The sequence below is a fragment of the Micropterus salmoides genome, unplaced genomic scaffold (assembly GCF_014851395.1).
Source record: "Micropterus salmoides isolate LMB-PRFRI ecotype aquatic unplaced genomic scaffold, ASM1485139v1 Ms_hic_scaffold_23, whole genome shotgun sequence".
Classification (NCBI taxonomy): Eukaryota; Metazoa; Chordata; class Actinopteri; order Centrarchiformes; family Centrarchidae; genus Micropterus; species Micropterus salmoides.
The window spans coordinates 1,203,490-1,226,523 of NW_024041484.1; the positions used below are offsets into that span (position 1 = coordinate 1,203,490).

The window sequence follows — 23,034 nt, forward strand, 5'->3', positions numbered from 1 at the left end:
GTCACTTATTTCCCCTTTCTACCCCATTTTGATGCATGGTTGAGGCAAGTTGTCTTGACCACGTCTACATGCCTAAATTCATGGAGTTGCTGCCATGTGATTAGCTGTATGTGTTAACAAGAAATTGAACAGGTTTACCTAATAAAGTGTCCGGTGAGTATACAGCCATTGTATTACAGTCAGTAAACAATAATACACTCAAATAAGGTGAATTACATTTATTGAACAAGTAGAAGTTACAAGCACGTATAAAAATACAAACTTAACTTTTAGAAATCTCTCTGCAAAATAACCATATAGAGACAGACTACTAAATTATCACATGCTAATGTAACTAAAGACCATCTTGTATATCTACCCAAAATATCAGAACAAGAATCCATCCATCCATCTTCATCCACTTATCCAGGGTCGGGTTGAGGGGAAGTGCAAGAATGCCTCTTATAAATATGATGGAATACGATTTTTCCACAATTCTCAATCATGTCCCCTGTGTTCCGTCTATATGGCAGTATGGCACAGACAATGTCTTCATGTCTACAAAGAGCAATACATTTCAGTGTAGTGAAAATAAAATATTTTTATAGGATACGTTAATAAAGACATTTTTAGACAAATCAACCCCACAGATGAAGCTATACTTAAATTAAAGAGGAAAAGTGTAAGTCATGGCAGACTGAAAAGAACTAAAGGTTCAGTACTGAGTAAAGTTCTGATACTGTTCCAAACACTGCAGCTGTCTGCGGCACCACAGGTAGTTATGTTGAATAGACTATAATAAAAAAGGCCAAAATATGAAAATCCAGATTGATGCTTTAAAGCTTCAGATGACAATGAAGTTACTGACAGTGCTAACATGTCTGCTAGCATACCAGAAACGTTGAAGTATTTCCTGCCAGAGGTGACATTTGAAAGTTTCTGAATCTGCACACAGCTGTAAACACAGTCTGGCTATCTTTAAAAATTAACCTCAGCAACTAATTATTTTGAAACAAAAACCCTTTCTCTACACCAGTAAGATACAGCACTACCTCAAATTTCCTTGAAGTTACCTAATTATTAATGAATTATGGTTCAAATGGAAGATAACAAATCTGTGGACAGATGCTTGTTGCATTTATTAATAGATTACAAAAATACAGTAAAATATTCAAGCTGTACATCATCAAATCATGCAAAATCCTCAGAGCTTCAAGTGAAGTGAGTTCTGCAAACAGCCACAGAATGTGAATTAAACATTGCTCTGTAGGCCTCACACTAAAAAACTAATAAAATATTAATAATGAAAGGCCAAATCCATGATATTAGAATATAAATAGCTCCCGAGCCCCTTTCCACATGGCAGAAAAGCTGCTGAAGCAATGCAGAAGTGTCCCCGCATTTCACTTCATGTTGTTGCATCTTCCTGAGGGTAGATTTAGCTTATAATGGTTCACAGCTGCATTTGGACTGGTACCTCCCTGAATCGGTTTGTGCTTTTTATGTATGTGCACCACAATCTATCCTCGGTAACAATGAAGAAGAGTTTTTGTCGTCTTGCATTATTTACATTCTTAACAAGGACATGAGCACTATGTACAAAAGGGAAACTCTGAAATACTCATATTATTGGCCATTAGACAATATATATATATATATATATATATATATAAATTTAAAAAACTACATATTTGTCTTATATATTTCTACTGATGATATGTAGCCAATTGAACTGGCATTTGTGTGTTCTTTGTGAGGAGTGTCACATGCTAAATGTTAAATCACCAAGAGAATAAGTGTCAGCTGTATTAATGACTGAAATCACTGTGTAAATTGAATTGTAGCACTCAGTCGCTCTGAAATTCACATGGAGCTTCAGCGTGGACTGTGCAGACAGTGCTGACCTTTGAGGGAATGGAGGCTCCAAGAGTCCAAACTGGGGGATACTATCATATTAGTTGTGTTGCACTATACAAAAAAATAATAATATATAAATCTATCCGCTCTTTCTGAATATTAACCTGTCCACAAAAGATATGTGGCACGATTTGCAGTAGCGCAACAGTAGTCAGTGAGACAAATACAAAATGTAGCTTGAATGAACTGTGTTGTTGGGTTGAAGTCACTTTTTATGTGAAATTCCAACTGATGTTGGAAAAGTGTAATATTCTACTGCTAATGATTTGTTACATTTCAAACTTCACAGTGTGTATTAAGTGCAACAAAGCCCAAGTGTGCCTTGTTCTCCAATGGAAGTTGTTCTTAAAATGCCCAGACGTCTGACCCCGTTTGCCCTGTTGCTTAATGAATAAGGCTATTGTTGTTGTGTGTTGTCTGTTTGAGAAAGGTAGTGAGTCATGCTACCACACATTCATTTCACCCACAGATCAGCGAAAGACAAGTGAGGAAAAATTTGGGATTGGGATTAAACTCCAGAAATGGAAAAATCATGGACAAAGGTAAGGCTGTCTGCAGATTTCCGTTATGTTAACTCTTCACTGTAGTTCAGTATTAGACAATGTGGGTTGTGTTTATCTTGCTTTTCAAACAACTTACATGTTAGTCCTCATCTGTTTGAGCTTCATTTTTTGGAAAAGTGACAGTCCCACGTTCTGGTTAGTGACTGATGGGTATTATGGCTGGATAGTGCTAGCGTGCTACCAGTTCCCCTAAGCTTACAGCACAAAGATGCACAAATGAATTTTGCTGTGCCACTTTCAGGTCTTAACCTGTCTCAGACCTGCGCTTCTACCTCTCATACTGCATACTGGCATTGGTCAGCATGGGGGTGAACATATTGTTACATACCCATACAAGTTTAAAGGAACGTGGTGGCATTGTGTCTTTAGCACCTCTGCAATTGTCCCTTTGCTAAGCCACACCCCCCCCGTAGTTACTGTTGCTAAATCCAACAAACTGTCAGACCTGACAGATTTTTGACGACTCCTTTTGCATTAGAGTCAATGGAGCGCAGCCATGGAAGTGTTGGACCTCAGTTAGAGCGAGTCCTATACTGCACTGTGGCCAGCCGCGTGTGCGGGGCGTGGCTTAGCAAAGGGTCTATTGGATAGCTATAAAAGACACTGCCACATCACGGTTTTCAAAATGTTTACACTCCAACAAAAACCCAGAGATTCATGAACAGTGAATGAACAAGTTCAGATCCTATCTGATAGAATGAAGCAGGAACATAAATAGAGCAACAGTTGAGAACAAGCCTAGGAAAGGAAAGGCAGAGTGGAAGGCTGCTTTCTGATTCATGGCTCCATCAAAGTTTAAAGGGTGAACTCCATAGGTTTCCATGCAGCATTCATCGATCCAGCATTTCACACAGAGAGCTAAATAAAGTATTTACAAAAAGACAGAATCTCACACCAAGCAAAGACACTGCAAAAGAACCAGTCCAAGGATCCAGTCCAGGTGGCGCCAGAGATCAAGAAAGTCTGGAAGGGTTGCAGCAGCTTGGTAAAGATGGAGAACTACAGTGAGGCTTGGTTTGGACCATTTGTGTTACTGCTTGTTTGGACATTGGTGTCATACTGTTTGTCTGTCCATCGAGGAAGTCTCTACCAACCCGGTGCCTCATCACCGCGCTTCATGGCCCAGCTGCTCTTCCTCCTCCACATCTTCTTGTTTGGGTTCAAAGTGTGCCAACATGCTAACTGTGTCCTTTCCTGTTGCCAGCTCTGCCTCCTCCTCCTTCATCTCCCCATCTTCTTCCTGTTGCTGGTGCAGTTTTGGTTTCCTCTGACAGCAGGGCTTGTACAGATGGGGATCGATGAGAACTTCTCCATAGCGCCCCTTGTACACGATCCCACAGCACACCTTCTGTCTGAAATATCAAACACACTCCTGTCAGTATGAGTCTGCACAACCTACATACAACAGCACTTTTGGAATAAAAGTTTAGTTTACAATCAATCCAATGAGTAAAATGGTTGCCCATAGTGAGTTCATTTAAAATTTTTAGGGTAGGAAAAAAGAATCCTCCATGTCACCATTTACTGACCTACCTTTTTTTTAAACAGGTATTACATACAAAGTCAATGAAAAGTCCCCCCAGGATTTTGTGGTGTCGCAACTATTGACGCAAATTCAACAAATCGCTGCGAATTCAGTGCGACTTGCCATTTTGACCAATCACCGCAACTTTCTCCAAATTTGACCTATCAGCGCTGTTTACAGCAAAACGTTGTCATATGTCAGCACACCACCTTGTTTACAAGACGCAGCAGACATGTCATACCAATGTCTCGCATTTGCTGACAAAAAAGGACAGTGAAACACAGGATTTTACCAAAGTGGGGGTAAACTGGCAAAATGTACAGTATTGTGGTCGAACACAAAGGAGATCGTCATTGACGTGAGTGGCAGAAACATGGAGGAAGTCAGACGAGGTGGTTACATCCCTGTCGACTGCAAGTGCCTAAAGAATCATGGTAAGCTGGTTTAAATATGCAGGGTTAGGTCCGCGAAATACTGGAAAAACTGTTTAATGATTCAACTATAAGTCTAAAGTTAAAAAAAAACACTGCTACTTGCATTGCAATTGCAGTTTTCACTTAATCCCACAATTTTAAAAAATGGCCCTAAACATCAGAACTTTCATCGCAATTTCTTAGAAAAGATGCCGCAAAATCAGGCATTTTAAACCACAACAATCACAAAAAAAGACAGCTAAGCCAGCTGCTGAGAGACGGGTGGCTCTGCAGGAGAGCCACACCGGATTCTGCTCTGATCACGAGCCGTTCACCAGTGGAAGGAGCTCAGTCTCAAGCTGGTTTATGTTCACTCTTGCTTCTCAACCTGTCCGCAGCAGCAAGCCACCGAGTTTCCGACTTCAAGAGACATTACTGTAGCTGTCTGTGGACCACCAGAGCTCTGTGATACTACTATTATCTGTGCAAGTAACGCGAGGCAAAAATCCCCTTTGCATTCTGTGGCATCAAAACTGGGATTTGATCCAAACTGAGTTTTGTGATCCTCTGCACCCTAATATTTTGAGCATTTTATTATTCCTCAGGTGGAGTTGAAGTGAGGCTGAAATAAATGTTGTGGAATCAAGATCACTACATTATCATTTCTTTTGTGTTTGGTTAATTGAACCTGCTGAGCGCCCCTCATTTACAAAACTCACCCAAAGAAACTAGACCTAGCTGACTGTCTAATGAATCATCATTCAGATTTGGACTGCAAGTTCAAAGAAATCCACAGTACACATTCAAGCTACATGTTCCTAGTAAATTTGGTGTCCCGTTTTTCAAATGACTGATTTCGGATTTCTGCATGGAGTTTGCATGTTCTCCCCAGGTGATGGGGACAATTCACAATGCATGCATTGCTTCAATCCATGTATTGCGAACTGTCCCCTTTTAAACATGTGATTAATTGACAGCCTCCACAGGCTTCCACCAAGTCTAAAACGAGCTTGAGCAGGCTGCCCTCCCCAAAACAACGGTAGGGGAAACAGTGGTGGAGAGGAGTTACCTTTTCCAGTAGGTGAGATCCAGGAAGGAGAATGCCTGAGAAGGGGCGGAGCCAATGAAACCTCTGTATCTGAGCCCTCGTCTGAGTGGTTGCTGTAGCTGGGTGATTGAGCGGGCGAGGCACTGGAGGTGGTGCTGTGGGCGTCTGAGTCTGGGAGTGACACAGACAACGCTGAGCAAAACACACTACTGACACACTGCAATAATGTACCCAGGGCTGTCAACAGAGGCCTCACTGGCTGTGTCAACACTGTACACAATGACAGAGGAGTCTTATTTATCCAAGTGGCTGTAATTATTCAGTCTTTTATTCTTGGTACATTGACTAGCTCAACAGTATGATATAGTGTAAATAAAAGCATTGCACAAGAAGTTTGTACCTCTGTCAGACTGATGCTGGTTACTAATTGTAATGTGCATGGAATAATGAAATCATACAGGACATCTGCATTATATACTGGCCATTGGCTGCTCTGCTCTTTTGTGTGAATGGAGACTGTGTGTTCATCTATGATCATCATTCTTGTATGAAGGTTAAACCTGTGTTCAGTTTATAAATAAGGAGGGACATGTTATAATTGATTGATTTTAATATAGTGCACATTGCCATCTACTGCTGAAATAAGTGTGCTGCAACTAAAGAAGTATTCTACATTAGACAGATGATCATGTTGTAGTGCAGTTCAAAGAGGCCCACACTCAGGAACCAGTGTGTGCTGCTCAAACCATTACTGATGGGAAATGTTGGAACAAAAGTCAAATTCAACAAAGACATCTAAAAGAAAATGAGTAAAGGATAAAAACACTGGTCTTGTTTTCAGTCCAGAGTAAGCTACGGGTGAATTATTTACATGTTTGTCTGGGTATAATTGTTTTGTCACTAATTTAGTCCTAGTCAATTTTAAATCATGTAAGAGAAGGGTTCATATGATTTCTGGAGAGAGTCAAGTTGTCTATAGACATGCTATGGACATATCATTTCTCCACAGCAGTGGTGCAGGCTTTATCTGCAATCAGTTTTAGGTTTATTACAATAGCTAAGCTTGAGAAATTGCAAATGACACTCTTCAACTACACCACTACTACAGATACAGAGTGTAACGTCCCAATAAATAACCGAGATACCTGAAGGTTCTGTGCTTGCTCCATTATTTTTAACAATCTATATAAATATTAGGACTTATAATACATAGATAAAATGTACACATAATACATTTTATATGGATGTTACAATCGTGTTTGCACATGGCTTCTCCAACTCGAACTGTGTCTACATTAAAACCTGCCTTTAACTTTCTTCAGAACCTCAAACATGTACTGAATGCTGATGAGACAAAATGAGCCCATCTTAAATTTTCCTGCTATCCATACACAGAATGGTTCTGAAACTGAATTATTTCCATTTTAAGAGTATCTGGGAATCTGGTCAGATAGCCGATAACAATGGCTAGTGAATGCTCAAATTCTACCAGCCACTCAATAGGTTGTTTTGTTTTTTTCCTATGCTGGGTCTCAATTCAGATGCTTCCACTAGGACAGGGTTAGGAGTTAGTATACATGTAATATACTGTGTACACTATGCACTTGCTTGCGTAGTGCGTGAATTTTGATAGGGTAGTGTTGTCTAAAATCAAAACACAGCTGTGCACTAAACAGACGATTGCAACATTTGACTGCTTTTTTTAAAGATATTTTTTGGGCATTTTGTGCCTTTATTTGACTGAGCTGCGGATAGAGTGAGGAAAGAAGGCGAGAGATAGCGGGGGACAAGCAGCAAAGGGCCACAGGTGGAACCTGTGCCGCTGCAGTAAGGACTCGGCCTTGTACATGGGGCATGTGCTCTACCAACTAAACGCTCCCTTTTTTCTTCTTTTTAATGGTTCCACTGTAATCGGTCAGATCATTATCGCCAAAACTTCTGCTGGCTTGTTTGCTCACTTGGCTTTAATTCAATTTTATAAAAAATGAATAAAAATTAACATACTCTAACTTGCTTGTGTTTGCAATCACAACCGCGCAGCTTCTTTGAACGCCAAAAGGTTTCAGAATTGGTTGTCGGCCCCTCCCCTTCCACTACGTTGCCAAGATGGCGACCATTGAAGGTGAAAAGTGTCCAGCGTTCCACACTCAACTTTTTGACCGTTATGAATGTAACATTTGGGTATTCATAGAGCAGTGCATTTTGTGCATGTCAGTGTGAAAGCACTTACGCACTCAAAATAGTAAGTGTATGTATGGAAGGGCATGAACTGAGACACTGCTCTACTGATGTCTCTTGCTAAAAAGATCTTGATCTTAAATTGATTACCTGATTAAATGAAGGTTATAATAATAATAATTACTAATAACTGTCATGTATTATATCATATAGAGTATATATAACTACACCATCACTGAATTGGCTCCTTACTGTTTCTCTTCAGCTCGCTCTGCACTCGACAAATCTGGCTTGGCCTCAGCTTCTTCTTCATGGTCTTCATCCTCAGTGTGGACTTCATGCTCGACCCAGCTTTTGCATCGACCACCTCAAATCACACAGAGATTAACAGGAAGAGCTAAATAATGTGACCAAAACACTGTGTAGAGCCAGGTTTCAGATAGGATGCACCGATCAGACTTTTTCAGTCCGAGTAACTGAGCTTTGGTTACCGATGTAGAGTACAGATCTGAAAGCAGTGTAAAATTAAAAAACTGTATTCCTCATTGTGAGAAAGAGACTGGTAATTAGGGCTGTGCGATATGACTAAAATCTTGTATCCCGATATAGGTCATTTCATATCCTAATAAAGATGTACACTATATTGCCAAAAGTTTAGGGTCGCCTGCCTTTACATGCACATGAAGGGTAATGACATCCCATTCTTAATCTGAAGGGTTTAATATGGAGTTGGCCCACCCTTTACAGCTGTAACAGCTAAAAACTCTTCTGGGAAGGCTGTCCACAAGGTTTAAGAGTGTGTTCATGGGAATTTTTGACCATTCTTCTACAAGCACATTTGTGAGGTCAGGGACAGATGTTGGACTAGAAGGCCTGGCTTGCAGTCTCCACTCTAATTCATCCCAAAGGTGTTCGGGTTGAGGTCAGGACTCTGTGCAGGCCAGTCAAGTTCTAACACCAAACTCGCTCATCCATGTCTTTATGGACCTTTGTGGCCGAGTTTCTGTTGTTCCCAATCGCTTCCACTTTGTTATAATACCACTAACAGTTGACCGTTGAAAATGTAGTAGTGAGGAAATTTCACAAATGGACTTATTGCACAGGTGGCAACCTGTCACAGTACCACGCTTGCATTCACTGAGCTCCTGAGAGCAACCCATTCTTTCACAAATGTTTGGAGAAGCAGTCTGCAGCCTAGGTGCTTGATTTTATACACCTGTGGTCATGGAAGTGATTGGAACACCTGAGCATAATTTAAAAGATGTTTTGCTATCGTAAAATCATATATATCGTCATATTGCACAGCCCTACTGGGAATTATTCTTCTATGTGTAAGGCAACATCAGGCGTGACTTAAACATTGCTTTCTAACTCTGTAAAACAAAATACTGTTAGCTCTCTGAAATGAATAGATTGGCCTTCTTGTCATCGATACCCAATCCAGTTATTTGAGTCAGTATTGGGTTGATATGCAATATCAGTTTGGGATCGGTGCATCCCTAGTTTCAGAACTACAAAAAGCCCATTATAAAGCACAATAAAAAGGTCTACAAGTGTAATGATGCTGAATGTGTCCTTACATGATTCCAGTTCTTTTTGGATCCAGCTGGAAGTTTTTTCCATCTCTTGACCAGGAGGACACAGGCGTTACAGATGTCCCCACAACGTACCTCGCCCAACCTGCAGGGTCAGAAGAGACACACGAGCTAAGCATCACACAAATATAGCCAATCAACATGCTGGAGCAGCTTTACAGGTGGTGCTGGTGGGGAGCTTAGCAGAGGACAGGTGAACTACTGAGCTGATGACACTTTGTTACGTAATGCTAAAATTCATCCGTGGTGTTGTGTCAGGAGATGTAAAGTAAAAGTATAAATGTCTTTTGCTGAAATATGAGGAGGGAAAGCCTGCTAGCTGCTAGGCTAATTTCTGCAGTGTAAAATGCTAATAATGATAACAATAATAATCTAAACATGCCACAGCCTGCTTAGAGGGAGTTTGGGCTTTTATGAAGGGGCAGAGCCACTGCTGTAAAGGACAGGGGTGCACTGAACACAAGACAAACCAGAGAATTACTGAGAAATGGAATGCAGCACAATAGTCAATTTGTCGCAATTACCTTGTTTTGGCAAGCTCAGTGACTTCTCTCAAATCTCCTGTCTATCTTATAGCTTTTTAGCTGATGGTATTTGTCATTGCTTTTATTTATTTTACCTTGTTATATCATTTCTGATTCTATTGACTTTTGTCTTTGTTTTTACTGTACAGCACTGTACACGCTTGTTTTTGAAAGGTGCTGTCCGGCATCACAAGTAACCATGGAAACCATGCAAGTCAGCAGAAAGTCCTCATAAGTGCTGCAGAACATCACATGATTTAAAAGTAGATTTTATGATTAATACTTTGGAGGATGTAGACAGGAAATAAATATTACCATAAATTCAATGAGTTATGCTGTAGGCTATTACTGTAGGCCAGTTAGCAGCTCCTGTTAGCAGCGTCCCCATGGATGTACAGACAACTATCACTGGATTACTTTGATGCTGAAGAATATCAAGATTCTTAGGAAAGTTCTGGAGTAATGAGTAATTCAGTCACATTGAATCTAAAAATATGTATCATGTCTGTGTTCAGATTTGACTGAGTCATGAGTCAGATAAGTATCTTAAGTGCTGCAATTGCTACAATGCAATTGCATGAGCTGTGGGTCATAGCCACTGCTGCTGCAAATGCTTACAAACGACAATAACTAACTTCTTGTTGTTTTTAGAACACCAGCATGCACCTCACAATTTGAAACCCTCTGGTCCAAGGAACAACAAGACATCACGTGTACAAGAACAGCACCACAGCAGAGATCAGCTGTGCCTTAGGGATCTTGACTATCATGACAGTAGAAGGTACTGCAGACTCACCCGAAGCAGCTCTTGAAGTTGGTCTCGTAGCGTCTGCTGTCAGTAAAGCGGGAGCTGGATGACTTGGCTCTGCAGATGCAGCAGCCGTCTATGCTCCGGTACATCTTTGGCTTGTGGAAGCCAAACATCTACAGCAACACAGGAAGAGAAGCACATCAACAACTACAGACCATCTCGCTATGGGGTCACAGCAGCAGAGATGCCAGTGTGCATGGTGTAATGGAACACAGGACATGAGAGAAGGGAGTTTGGTGAAACAGGCGAACTGCCCGACCGTCAACGTTTAACCTGTTAGTTTTAACATATAGAGTATGTGTTGTGCTGAAATATTCCCTGGTTTGATACAAGAATGTCCCACTTTAAATAGGATTATGATTGTGAATGTGTCATTATTGTCAAGAGATAAATGATCTTTTTTATCTGTCTGGATTCTTGTCATCTTGGTAAAGCTAATTCCACAACTGAAAACAAATGTGCCCAGGGGCGTAAAGTTCCATTTCCTGCCCCCCTACTACTGGTGCCCCTGCTCGGACCACACCCATGTTTGAACGTGGCCTTTATCTTGATCATGACTGCATCTTGCACGATTGTAACGCTATCACACTGACAAAATCTGTCCACAGACCGACAGACATAAACACCTGGCAAAACACTTAAAACTGCTTCTGTGGTGGTTCCAGCCACGATCACAGACACACAGAGAGAGAAAACAATACCAGCCATGCTGTCACGGCTGGATCTTAAACGACGAGGATGCTGCAGGTCCTCAAATTACAGATACAATATTCTTTTCACTGTTGCTGACTTTCTCCTTGGAACAGACAACCTGCTGTGAAAGTTACATTTTAACTCAGATGCTACCAGGTTTCACCAACTGAGCAAGCTACAATGTCGTCATTTAAGAAAAGATAGAAGAGAAGAATATATCAAATAGGGCTGCTGCTGACAATTATTTTCATTATTGATTCCAATTTAATTAATTAATGTTTGGCCTTTAAAATTGTGTCAATCAAAGTTTTTGAAAGTCCAAGGTGATGTCTTCAAATATCTTGTTTGACCAAGAATCCACAAAACCCAAAGATATTCAGTTACTATCATGAGGGAAAGAAAAGCAGCTGCAACTACTAACTTAGTACAAACTGGGGCTGTGTGCATAACACGCATTTACGTCATATGCCATTTAAGGCACTCCCTCCTGATCTCCTGTGGCGGAGGAGGAGGTGGTGTGTGTGTGTGTGTGTGTGTGTGTGTGTGTGTGTGTGTGTGTGTACATCAAATGAGCAGGTTATCTGGCTGAGCATCACTGAGGAGGGAACAGCACGGCCTGGCTGCCTGTTATGCAACCGTGGTGCTGATGCAACTGGAGGCTCGACATGTGGCCGGGATGTTGAGCCAATGATCGACAACCGCTGATAAAACGCCTCTAAATCGATAACACACCTGTTTAATAGTGTACTACACCACTTTACTTATTTTGGTAATTAAAACGTTTAAAGAGGAAACGGAAACATATGCATGTTGCTTTACACAAATGTTCAAACTGATATTTGAGGCGTCATCAGTATGTGAAATGCAGCCTGGTTTGGGGCCATGATGTCATGTGAAACGCTGTGCGCTGATGCTGGCAGTGATTGTGTAATCTGTCCTGACTACAGCCTGGCACATGGCAAAAGAACAGATGCAGTAGACTACCAGTCAGGGCTGCAAAACAACTTGAATGTGAAAGAAAGTGCATTAAAATCACTAAAAACTGCCACACAGCAGATAATTAGTGAAGTTTACAGATCAGATTTATTTTCTTCTCTGAGTGCCAAGTGAGTCAGTACATTCCTGCGCTGTCCATCCTCCTGACAGTTACCTGCAGATGTTGCTATGGGCGACCTACAATAACCAACAGATCAGCTTGCAACAGACGTAAAGTTAAAAACAATTAGAACGCGTCTATGTTATTAACACTGCTCGACAAGTACTCAGTCTGTCCCTCTTCTTCCCCAGCTGGCAGCGTGGAAGCAGCTCTTCTCTCCGTGCGTTATTATTATTATTATTATGTGACAGGTGTCGCCTCTGAGTAGCCAGGCCACTATATCCAAAAAGATTTACTACTACATGTAGGCAGAGTCTAAATCATCTGTGCGGAACAGGCGCATCCTCGTCTCAGAAAATACACGGAGACATTTCCGGGCTCCTCTGCTTTGTTTTGTTTCAGGGACTTAACATTATAATGGACCCCTAGTTGGTTACCACAGCGCTGTGGGAGAAGCGGGAAGTGATGCCACAACAATAAAATGCATGGTATGGGGTTATCCTGCCCGGCTTTGATGTGGGCCGCGAGTGCTGGACTTGGCATGAATCTTTGAACGGTCTGGTCCTAAAGGGAAATACTAAGACCTCGGCATAAACCATGAACCACTGTTTCCGACAAACGAGACTAGCAAACGTGTCAACGCGTGTCCGGTTTTACTGCAGTTTCTTTCAAACATTGTGGAAACTATTGCGCGACCGACATGATATTTTTCAGTCACTGGGTTAGGAGCTAACTTAGAACATAAATTCGTTGTGTTTGAAATGTTCCTGAGGGGGCTGGACACTGATGCAGGAACACACCCACCACCGACAACAAAGTCCAGCTCAGTTACACACCAGCGTTCATTTAACGTTCAAATGTGTTGAACAACTGTAAGCACTTAAATATGTAAACTTTGTAAACGTTACGTTTTGAGCAGGTAACTCATATCAAGACAAGGTAAAACTAGCAGTCAGTGGCCTTGCCCGCTTCGGCAGACTAACGCTACGTTGACGTCTGTATTGCATACGAAAAACATAATAAAGTTAGCTTAGAGCGAACCATTAACAATTTGAATAACGTTAATGTTTTCTGAACTAACCGAGCAACTAACGTTAGCTCAACTATCATGAGCATCATCAGACAGACAGACATCGTGGGTGTATTTAAGTTAGCGTAAGACACTCCGCATGAAAACAAGCACACAAATCCCCAATGTTAGGCTTTATTAACTATCATCAACGCTTTAGTAACAAACACACAGCTGGTTAGGGTAGCCTAACGCTTTTTCGAGATGTGAAATCAGAAACACCATCCTCCGGTAACTTTACTGCACGCAGACACCGAGCTGTCTACACATACTTTTGTTCTGTCCACAAAGTCAGAAAACACACTTACCTTGTTTCAAAATGAAAAGCTGAGCGACCCACACTTGTGTCATATGCGGTAAACTCTCATTTAACATTTAACAATGCCGTTGCAAACCAATAGCGTTGCCCGCCGAAGCGTCAAGACACGGGAATAACAAAATGACATCCGCTTGGAACTCTGAAATTAAAGCCAGGGTCACAAGAACGCAGTTCGGCCGCGATTTGAAGTAACGACGATACACTTATTTTGAAAGCCAGTTCATTCAACTTTCGATAACGGCTACGTGTGGCTAGCTTGACGCAGCCAGACGCAGCCAGTGTGCAAATGTTCACGCAGGCGCACTACGCGACTCCCGCGCCACCATTTTCTGATTTTCTTCAATCAGCGTGATTTGCATACAGCTGTGACGTCTGCCTGCAATAAGGAGTGACATTTACGCGGGAAAAGGAGGTCTACCCAGTTGTTATGGAAAGGTTGCAGGACGGGGATGCTGCCAGGAGGAGGCTCTGATTACACTTTTTATTTTATTCTTTGCTTAATTTTATATTCGCTGTATTTTTTTTATCTTGACTATGGAATCTGTGTGTGACAGAATAGTCTCAACTCAAGTCCGCTGACGAGTTTTTCCGGGACGTTCAACTATGCTACGGTCATTATTTTTATATGGTTTTATTTCTGTTTTGTTATTTAATGTTTTTCTATACTTTCAGTTCTTTTGGAGAATTACATATTAAAACTTCCAAATACCTGCCTTTGGTGTGCCACATCCACCAATGTGTCCCTGAGCAAGACACTTAACCCTAGTTGCTCCAGAGGCGTGCGACCTCTGACATAATTAGCAATTGTAAGTCACTTCGGATAAAAGCCTCAGCTAAATGAATAAATGTGAATGTAAATAAAAGATGAGCTGGTTGTTAAAGTAGAGTATACAAACTAAAAAAAAAAAAGACTCATGAATCAATAAATTTCAAGCCTGTGTTTGATTGGTGATTAGACTACCTCTTATCCCCTGCCATGTCCTCTCCCCTCCCTCTCCAGTATCATGTGGTAGTCACATGTAGTTAACAGTTTTAGCATGTAATTCTGAAATGCACTGTAGCCTATGTAGTTTGTGTGCCAGAGGTAGAAATAGTTTTCAGCCAAAAAAACTACTACAAATGTGTGGGGGTGGTGATGGGCAGTGGATAAGACACGTCTGTGGTGTGAGAGACCCAGGTTTGATTCCCACTGCCACACGTCTACCAATGTGTCCTTGAGGAGGACACTTAACCCCAAGTTGCTCCAGAGGGGTAAGTGGCTTTGGATAAAAGTGTCAGCTAAATGAATAAATTTAAATGTAAATAAACAGAAAAAAGTTGAATGAATACTGCACGAAACTCTGATAATATTGTATATAGGATTGCATCTAGGACAATTTTTGGGACTACTATAATTCATCTCCTTCCTAAGAGTTTTGGCCTACTAATATAACACATTTTACCTATTTACGTCATTATATCCTGACAGTTTATGGATACATTTGTCTCTGTTGTTGTTTTTCTACCAATATTCTTATTATGTTGGGTATTGCATTTCTACCTTTGCATATAGCTATTTAAGAAAGCTTACACTGCATATACGCTGGACACACAGCCTGCCCTGCACTCCCTCTTCCCAACCCTGATGATCTGCACTCTGTAGTTAACATTGCTTCCCTGTAAGAAAATCCTCTTTTGACTTTTCTCCCACCATTTAACATTTCCAATAGACACACTGAACATGGATGTAAGTGTAGTTTATGGACAAACCCACAAACACCTGACGCCTTTAACACACACAGTGTTTTTTTTATTGAAATAGGCATAATAAATATAACAGAGTAGTCAGTCCACAGACATGAAGCTCTGTTTGTCCCGTGGTGTTCTTGCCAAGAGCAGGATGCACAGCCACTACATGGCTGTCAGTTGCATTTCATGTTCGCTGTTTGAGCAGACGCACTCAGGGTTAATACCACATGTGACATGTCCATGTTCCAAATTAATTAAGCAAAGTGTTCAGTAGCCTAAGGAGGAATCTCAACCGTCCTCTAGAAGTTTGCCTTATAGCCATCAGCAAAGAGTTTGTACACAAACAAATCCAGGATGTGACAGAGGAATTTGTTATTGTGCTTGTCCTGTAGGTGAGGCATCAGGGGCACAGCAGCAGGAGCACAGAGGGTTAAAACATGATAAAAACACATGAAGTGGCCTAACAGCAATGTTTCCAGTTATTCCACCGGTTTAATCAACCTTATAATACCAGTGCTACTGCCAACCTGCCATGGATTAATATTAAATTAATAAATACATGAAATCAAGACATTCAAAGCAAAATGACAGGCTGTATGTCCTTCACAGACTCAAACAGCAAAAATACTACAGGGAACTGGGGCTGCAAAGATGTCCACTTTTTGTCCCCTCAAAACTCACCTACCATCTAGAATTAATTAGAGAAGGTCACAATAAATACAGCTCAGTCTACATGATAACATGCTTCTCAGAAAGGATTCATTTAGACAGTAGTACGTGGCAACAGTGGCAAAACCTCATGCAGCAAAAGTTTCAGGGGGAATAAAAATCTGTCTGAAGAAAAATAGTTTCCACCCATCTCTGTTGGCTGCCGCTAAAGTAGAGAAAATATGAAGTTTGTCTGTGTTTGGAGGAGGTGGGGGCTGAATGAAATTCTTACATCATAAATGAATAGTAAGACATTGTCCCTACTTTTATATCTAGAGGCCGTGTTGCATTCATGTAACATTGCAGCTAAAAGTTTGAACATCACGCACTGATCTGAAACTTCCTCACAAGGCTGTTCTGTATATTTTATAGTTTTCTTATTGTCAACAAATCCCACGAAAAGACCCAAACCAACAATGAATGCAAAGGTAGACAAAAATTAATAAATAAAAAAAATAAACCCCACAGAAAAAAAAACACATCCTGGTGCCTAATTATGAACTGCGTATTAATCCATTGCTGAAAATAGTTCCAACAAAAGCACCATTTTCTCTTGTGAGTGACAATTGGTAAAGACTACAGTGACCAGCTGTTTTAGGATGACAACAAAACCATACTTTTGTGAGGTGTTCTTAAAGATTTATGTATTTTACAACAGACAGGGTATGGTGGCCAGTTCATTGTTTGTGTTTTTTTCATTGAATTTGTTGACAGTGAAAAATACAGCATAACACCAACCTTATTCTTAAAAAAATATGTATTTTTTTCAACAACCTACACATTACTGAACTGAGTTTGAACTTCCAAGGTGTGAAAAAAACTGATGCCTGCTGTTAAGTATTCATTTGTTTGTCCTGCTAAGCTTTATCAAACTAATGCTACTATAGTTCAACATTTAGGGAAAGATGTAAATCTTATGTCTGTCCACTGAGTGGACAGGAGGACACGGTTAGCCTAGCTTACTGGAAGCTGCTTTGCTGTCAGAGCATGGTTTGGTACCACAGTGTTTGTACAGAGACCAAAACCTGTGCTCACGACTATTGTAACTTAAGACTCGGCACAGAATTTCTGGACGAATGAATACACACTTGATCAGAGGTGTAACACGCCTGGAGTCCAGCTCTATTTTATAACAGAGACGTGAGACTGATTGATCAATCTTTTCATTCTTTGGTACATGCCTTGTTCATGTACCAAATTAACTCAGTCAGCTGTAGTCTGAGAAGGAATCTCAATCGTCCTCCTCCATTAGATGACTGATCAAGCTTTTCATCTTACTTTCTGGAACAAAGCCAATGTGTGTATTTCCCATAATGTTGAACTATTTCTTCAAAAACAATGATGGCATTTACAGTGCGGCATACAGACATACATTCTTGGAAATACCAGCATGTGTTTACATTGGTGTCACATTGTGATGCAGGATCTGAACTAACCCTCCATACAACAAACTTTGATTTAAAGGGACGTCGTGTTATTCATCTAGTGGCAGGTAATGAATCAAGATTCAGGTTAGCAAAACAGCCTTGCTAGCATCAGAGCGCTTTTGTTTGTCACCACATGAATCATATTCATGCAACTTTAGGTCTGCTCAACACAACATCAACGTCCTCCCAGTTTGAGAACCATTGAGTTCCATTTTGCTTGCTTGCGTAAACGTTCATTCTTGACCTTACGAATAGTATTTTGGCAAAATAATCTTAACTCACACTCCACTCACTAGCCTTTGCCAGAGCTTTCAACCATAAATATCCATATTTAAGTCATATGATGACAGCTGAGTAAGCTCCAGAAAAAGCTAATAAGTAGACCCTGAGTTCAGATTGTTTTACACAGTAGATTTCGCTGAAGTTGGAAGAAAATAAATGGAAGGCAAACACACACACCAGAGCACATACATTTGTGAAATACGATACACACTCAAACACACACTTGGACACACACACACACCATTTAAAACCAACCAGGCGGTCCCTGCAGTCTGGTAGGAATGTCCATGAAGCCACAGGTTAAGCTACCGAACCACATCACTGAGATCAGTTTTTGTGTTCACCCACAGACTGAAAGTAGAGAAAATGCCCAACAAAAGTCCAGCGAATTAACAGAAAGAGAGAACGCTACACTGTACGAGAGTCCATCCATCACCATCTTTGTCATAATCCTTGTTTCCGTGGGTCAGTGACCGTTCTGTCTCTTCCTGAGGTCGTCTCTTCTTCCCACATAGGCTCATTCTATAGGCATGCTCGCTACTGCTAACGCTAATTAGGGTGTGGGGATGGTGGCACCGTAACGCCCAGTTGCAAGCGAACAAAGAGATTTTATCGCTCGGTTTATGCAGCTGTACCTACAGAAGGTGGGCTAGGCTACACAGCTAGCACACAGGAAATGGCTGCTTCTACTAACGTTTTAAAAAACACACCAGTTGCATATTTCACTGTTTATCTTCTTGTCTCTAGTTTTGTGAAGCATTCTTAAAAATGTTTTAGATGGATTTTTCTCTTACTAAGCTGCTATTCTCAGTTTATTACAGTACACTGTGAAATTACATTAGCATTACATGTTAATGCTGTTGAGAGCAGGGACAATAATCTGGTGATATTCTATATTTTTCTTGTAGTCATCACATTTTATGAAATGACCCAAACAATGAAGTGATCCTACTAACAAGTATTTGATGTCTCTTCGTCCTCTGAGCCATAGACTGTGTTTCAGGAACTATTAAACTATCAGTGAGCCTCACTGCTGCACTGGGTGACATGTTCCTTCATAACCATGAACACACACACTGTATTTTATTCTGACTCAGTCCCACACACTGTCCTGCTGCCCCAAATTCTCAATTGAGCACCACATTAATTGGATTAATCCGCTGCTGAAAATAGTCCCCAACAAATGCTCTATTTCCTTCTGTTTGCGTAAAGTAAAAACTACATTTAGCAGCTGTTTTAGGAGATAGCTAAACTTTTTTATAGAAATAATAATATATATTTGTGGGTTGCTTTTAAATATTTCTGTTTTCAGTAGGAACCAATGGGCTTGAAGCTGAGAGCCACAGACAGAGTGGGGAAGTCAGAGAGTATTAAGAAAGGGACTACCACATTGTTGGTTTGAGTCTTTTCATGGGATTTGTTGACAATATGAAAAATATAAAATATTACGATGGATTACAAATCCCCAGCAAACTTCACGTGACTTCAAGACGATTTCTAACGTCATGAAACAAAGTGAAACCAATGGCTGCCTGGAAGGCAGAAAATCAACCGGAAAGTGTTTGGAAATTGTCCACAGTAATGTGACGTATTTGTAGTTAATGATGTAAAACCTGATTAAGCACTGGTTGTAATTTAATTTAAAGTTTTTTTTTAGAGAGATAATACTGCATCCAGGCTTCAGGTTGATCCAAAGCCCCAACTTCTCACATGAAGCAGTGGAACTTTTTGCTTTGGTAACCAAACCGCTTGTCCCTCATTTCCTCCCTTCCTGGTCATGTGTCTAATCCCAGAGCCAACAGTGCTGGAGTAAATGAAGTTGGTGGTAGTGAGTTGGGGTTTTTGAAGGAAAATGTAGAGCTGAATGGTAGCCTGGTGGTCCCTCCTTGGCCTAAAGGTCGATGCCTTTGACCAGTGAGGCTTCCAGTGTGATGGGGAAGTCGTGCAACGTTTCCAGGACGCCGATAAGTGCGTTGACAGTGGTGCGGTCTCTGAGCAGGGCTGTGTCCTCGTACATTCGCAGGATAACCGGGCACTCCACCAGCAGGGGGAGCCACTGGGGCAGCAGACGGTCTCTGCAGAGCAAGAGGTAAGACGGCATTAGTAAGGCGGCATAAGTAGATATTGAACCAGCAGGGGTCGTAGCCAATTCTGTGGTCTGGTTACTGCCACACCGCCGACTGGTCGCTGCCACACCAAACATTGCCCGCTGCCTTGCTGCCAGGCTGCCACACGGATCACTGGTCGCTACCACAGTCTCTGAAGGAAGGCCCCTCTCTGTTCCTTGTCACACAAATTTTGACATTAGAAAAATGTCAGTTTCAAGTTTTTATACAGTCTATGGTTCCAAAGTAGACCTAAAGTGACTTTAGATCATTTAAATGATCTCAACTGGCAGATGATACATTTTTTTGTCTAATAGAGGGGAATGGATTTAAGCAATTACAGATGTTAAGGAATTTTCTACTGTCTCAGGCTTAAGAAAAAACTTAAACAATCTGTTTATTAGGCTACCACTTCAGGAATGTGAACTATCACAAGTTAATGGTGTCCAGTGAAGAACCCAGTCACATACATGGGTGTGATAAAAATGAAAATCTTTGCGATAACCTAAACTTCAGCCCTACGATTTAACAAATAACAAAAAGATCCAACAGGGCTCTTTCACTGAATTATGGAGTTCTACTATCTAATACTGAGGGAATATCCAGATCTATGTATCCTTGTCACTGGAAATGCCTGCTGAAATATACAAAGAATTAGATAAGATCTTATTTAATTTCATTTGGAGGAACAAATGTCATCATTTAAGATATTGTAAATAATCAAAATAATCCCAGACACTTGTTCCAAACCATAAACAGACTGCTTCAAGTTAATCCTGTTTCCACTATGCCTGTTTCTCAGCAGCTCTGTGATTCTTTTCTACAGTTTTTTAATTCAAAGATTGTCAATGTTCACAAAGAAATTTCTGTTAACCCTGACTGTGCCACTTCACTCCTTTGTTCATCTGGGTTCACTGGTTTCTTTCACTCATTTCTCACTGCTTGATTCTGAGGCTCTCACAAGGGAGGTATCCAGCATGAAATCAACCAGTTGCTTGCTGGATCCAATTCCAACTATTCTATTTAAATTGTGCTTCACTGTGTGGTGCCCTACTATCCTCAGCATTATAAATGAATCACTGGATACTGGGATCGTTCCAGTAGTACTATAGACTGCTGCTGTTACACCTGTACCAATGAAAGAGAATGTTTCTGTGGATGATTTTAACAACTTTGGTCCCATCTCTAATCTTCCCTTTATGGCAAAAATACTTGAGCGTGTTGTTGCCTCTCAACTCTGTAATCAACTTACAACCAATAACCTCTTTGAACCCCTTCAGTCAGGTTTTCGTAAATTTCACAGCACTGAAACAGCGTTGGTCAAGGTTACCAATGACTTGTTGATGGCCTCTGATTCTGGAGCTATCTCACTTCTTATTCTTCTTGACCTTAGAGCCGCCTTCAATACTGTGGTCTATTACTTACCCGTCTTGAAAGTGTTTTGTGGTGTAAAATATATGTTTTAAATAGCACTGTAGCAGCAGGACAGAGGGTCAGTGACCTCCTAAGGGGAGAGCAGTGATTGGTGGTTATGTAAGGACTGAACCCTTCTATAGAATTTGACCTCTAACCCCTTGTTTTGTTACCTCAGAATAGTACTGTACCCTTCTATGGGTTGGAGCTTTATTTTGCAGAGTCAAATCCTTCTATGTTACCTAACAGATACCTAAACATATCCTATATAAGCTATGTTTGATGTACAGAAAGACAGAGTGGCCATCGGGCTGGATCACTCTCCAAGCTGCTGCAGAGCTTGTAATTGATGCTGAACTCCTTGATGTAATAAACTTTTATGATCAAGAACAGTGTCAAGCGGATTTCTTCTCAACACATCATCGCAGCATTATTGTTCGGACACCACAGTTTTAAACTGGTTTAAATTCTATTTTACTGACTGTTCCCATTTTATTTCTATGTGTGGCTTTAGGTCTGACACTTACTCGGTGCTCACTGGTGTTCCTCAGGGATCAGTTCTAGGCCCTCTACTCTTCATTATTTATCTATCTCCACTTGGGAATCTGCTGCAATCGCTTGGCCTCCATTATCACTTTTATGCTGACGATACCCAACTCTACATTCACTCTAAATCTGGTGAAGACATTGATGTTTGTTATCTTTCTGGTTGTATTGCTGAGATAAAAGCATGGATGAACAATAACTTTCTTTGCCTAAACAGCGGGAAAACTGAGGTTATGCTTATAGGTTAGGCTCCAGGTTAGGCTCCACTGTCCCTGTTTGTTGATGGCTCTGTTCTAGAGACCCAAAGTAAGATGAGGAACCTTTGTGTAATTTTTGACACCAGCCTCACCTTTGATTTTTTGTTCAGAGCACTGTGAATGCATTCTTTTTCCACCTCAGAAATATAGCCAGACTACGCCCAATGCTAAATTTATCTGAAAAGCTGATTGATAAATTTGTTGTCACACGGCTGGATTACTGTAACGCCGTTGTAGCCGGAGTTTCTAAAACCACAATTAACAAACAATATGTTCAACTCTGCCGCCCGGATCCTGACGGGAACCAGGAAATCTGACCACCTTTTTGAAGTCCTTACACTGGCTCCCAGTCAGGTTCCGTGTCGATTTCAGGATCATGATGTTGACATACAAGGTATTACACGGCTTGGCTCCGCAATACTTATCTGGCTTATTAATCCCTTACACCCTGAATTGCATACTGCACTCCTCACAGTGTAATCTGTTAACTGTTCCTCAAATGCACCTAAAATCTATGGGTGACAGGGCCTTTTCTTATTATTAATGTGTTGTTTTTGTTTTTATAATTATTATTATTTGTTGTATTTTTCTGTGTATTGTGATTTTATGTACAGCGCTTTGAGAAGCTGCTTTTCAAGGCGCTCTATAAAATAAAGTTTACTATTATTATTATTAAGCAAAGATACCATATGGAACATAAAAAATGGAGGTCTGGAGGTTTTAAGTTTTAAACCTTAAGTAATACTTTCAAAAGTTAAATGGCTAACTAAGTTGATAAAAAAGACAACATTTAAAACACCCTCCCTAAAGGGTGGTGATGGCCTTTGGTGCGAGAGAC

General features: G+C 40.8%; 1 protein-coding gene and 1 pseudogene across 6 annotated transcripts in view; both read right to left on the reverse strand.

The window, feature by feature from the left end:
- Positions 1-203: 203 nt before the first annotated feature.
- Positions 204-14,018, reverse strand: LOC119918333 (annotated as a pseudogene).
- A 1,475-nt stretch (positions 14,019-15,493) lies between these two features.
- Positions 15,494-23,034, reverse strand: part of dennd5b (DENN/MADD domain containing 5B) — a 93,284-nt gene continuing 85,743 nt past the window's right edge. For all 6 annotated transcript variants that reach the window (XM_038739022.1, XM_038739019.1, XM_038739020.1 and 3 more), the window contains one exon: positions 15,494-19,950. In XM_038739022.1, coding sequence (XP_038594950.1) covers positions 19,767-19,950 — 184 coding nt within the window. In that variant the 3' untranslated portion in view covers positions 15,494-19,766. The remainder of the gene's footprint in view (positions 19,951-23,034) is intronic.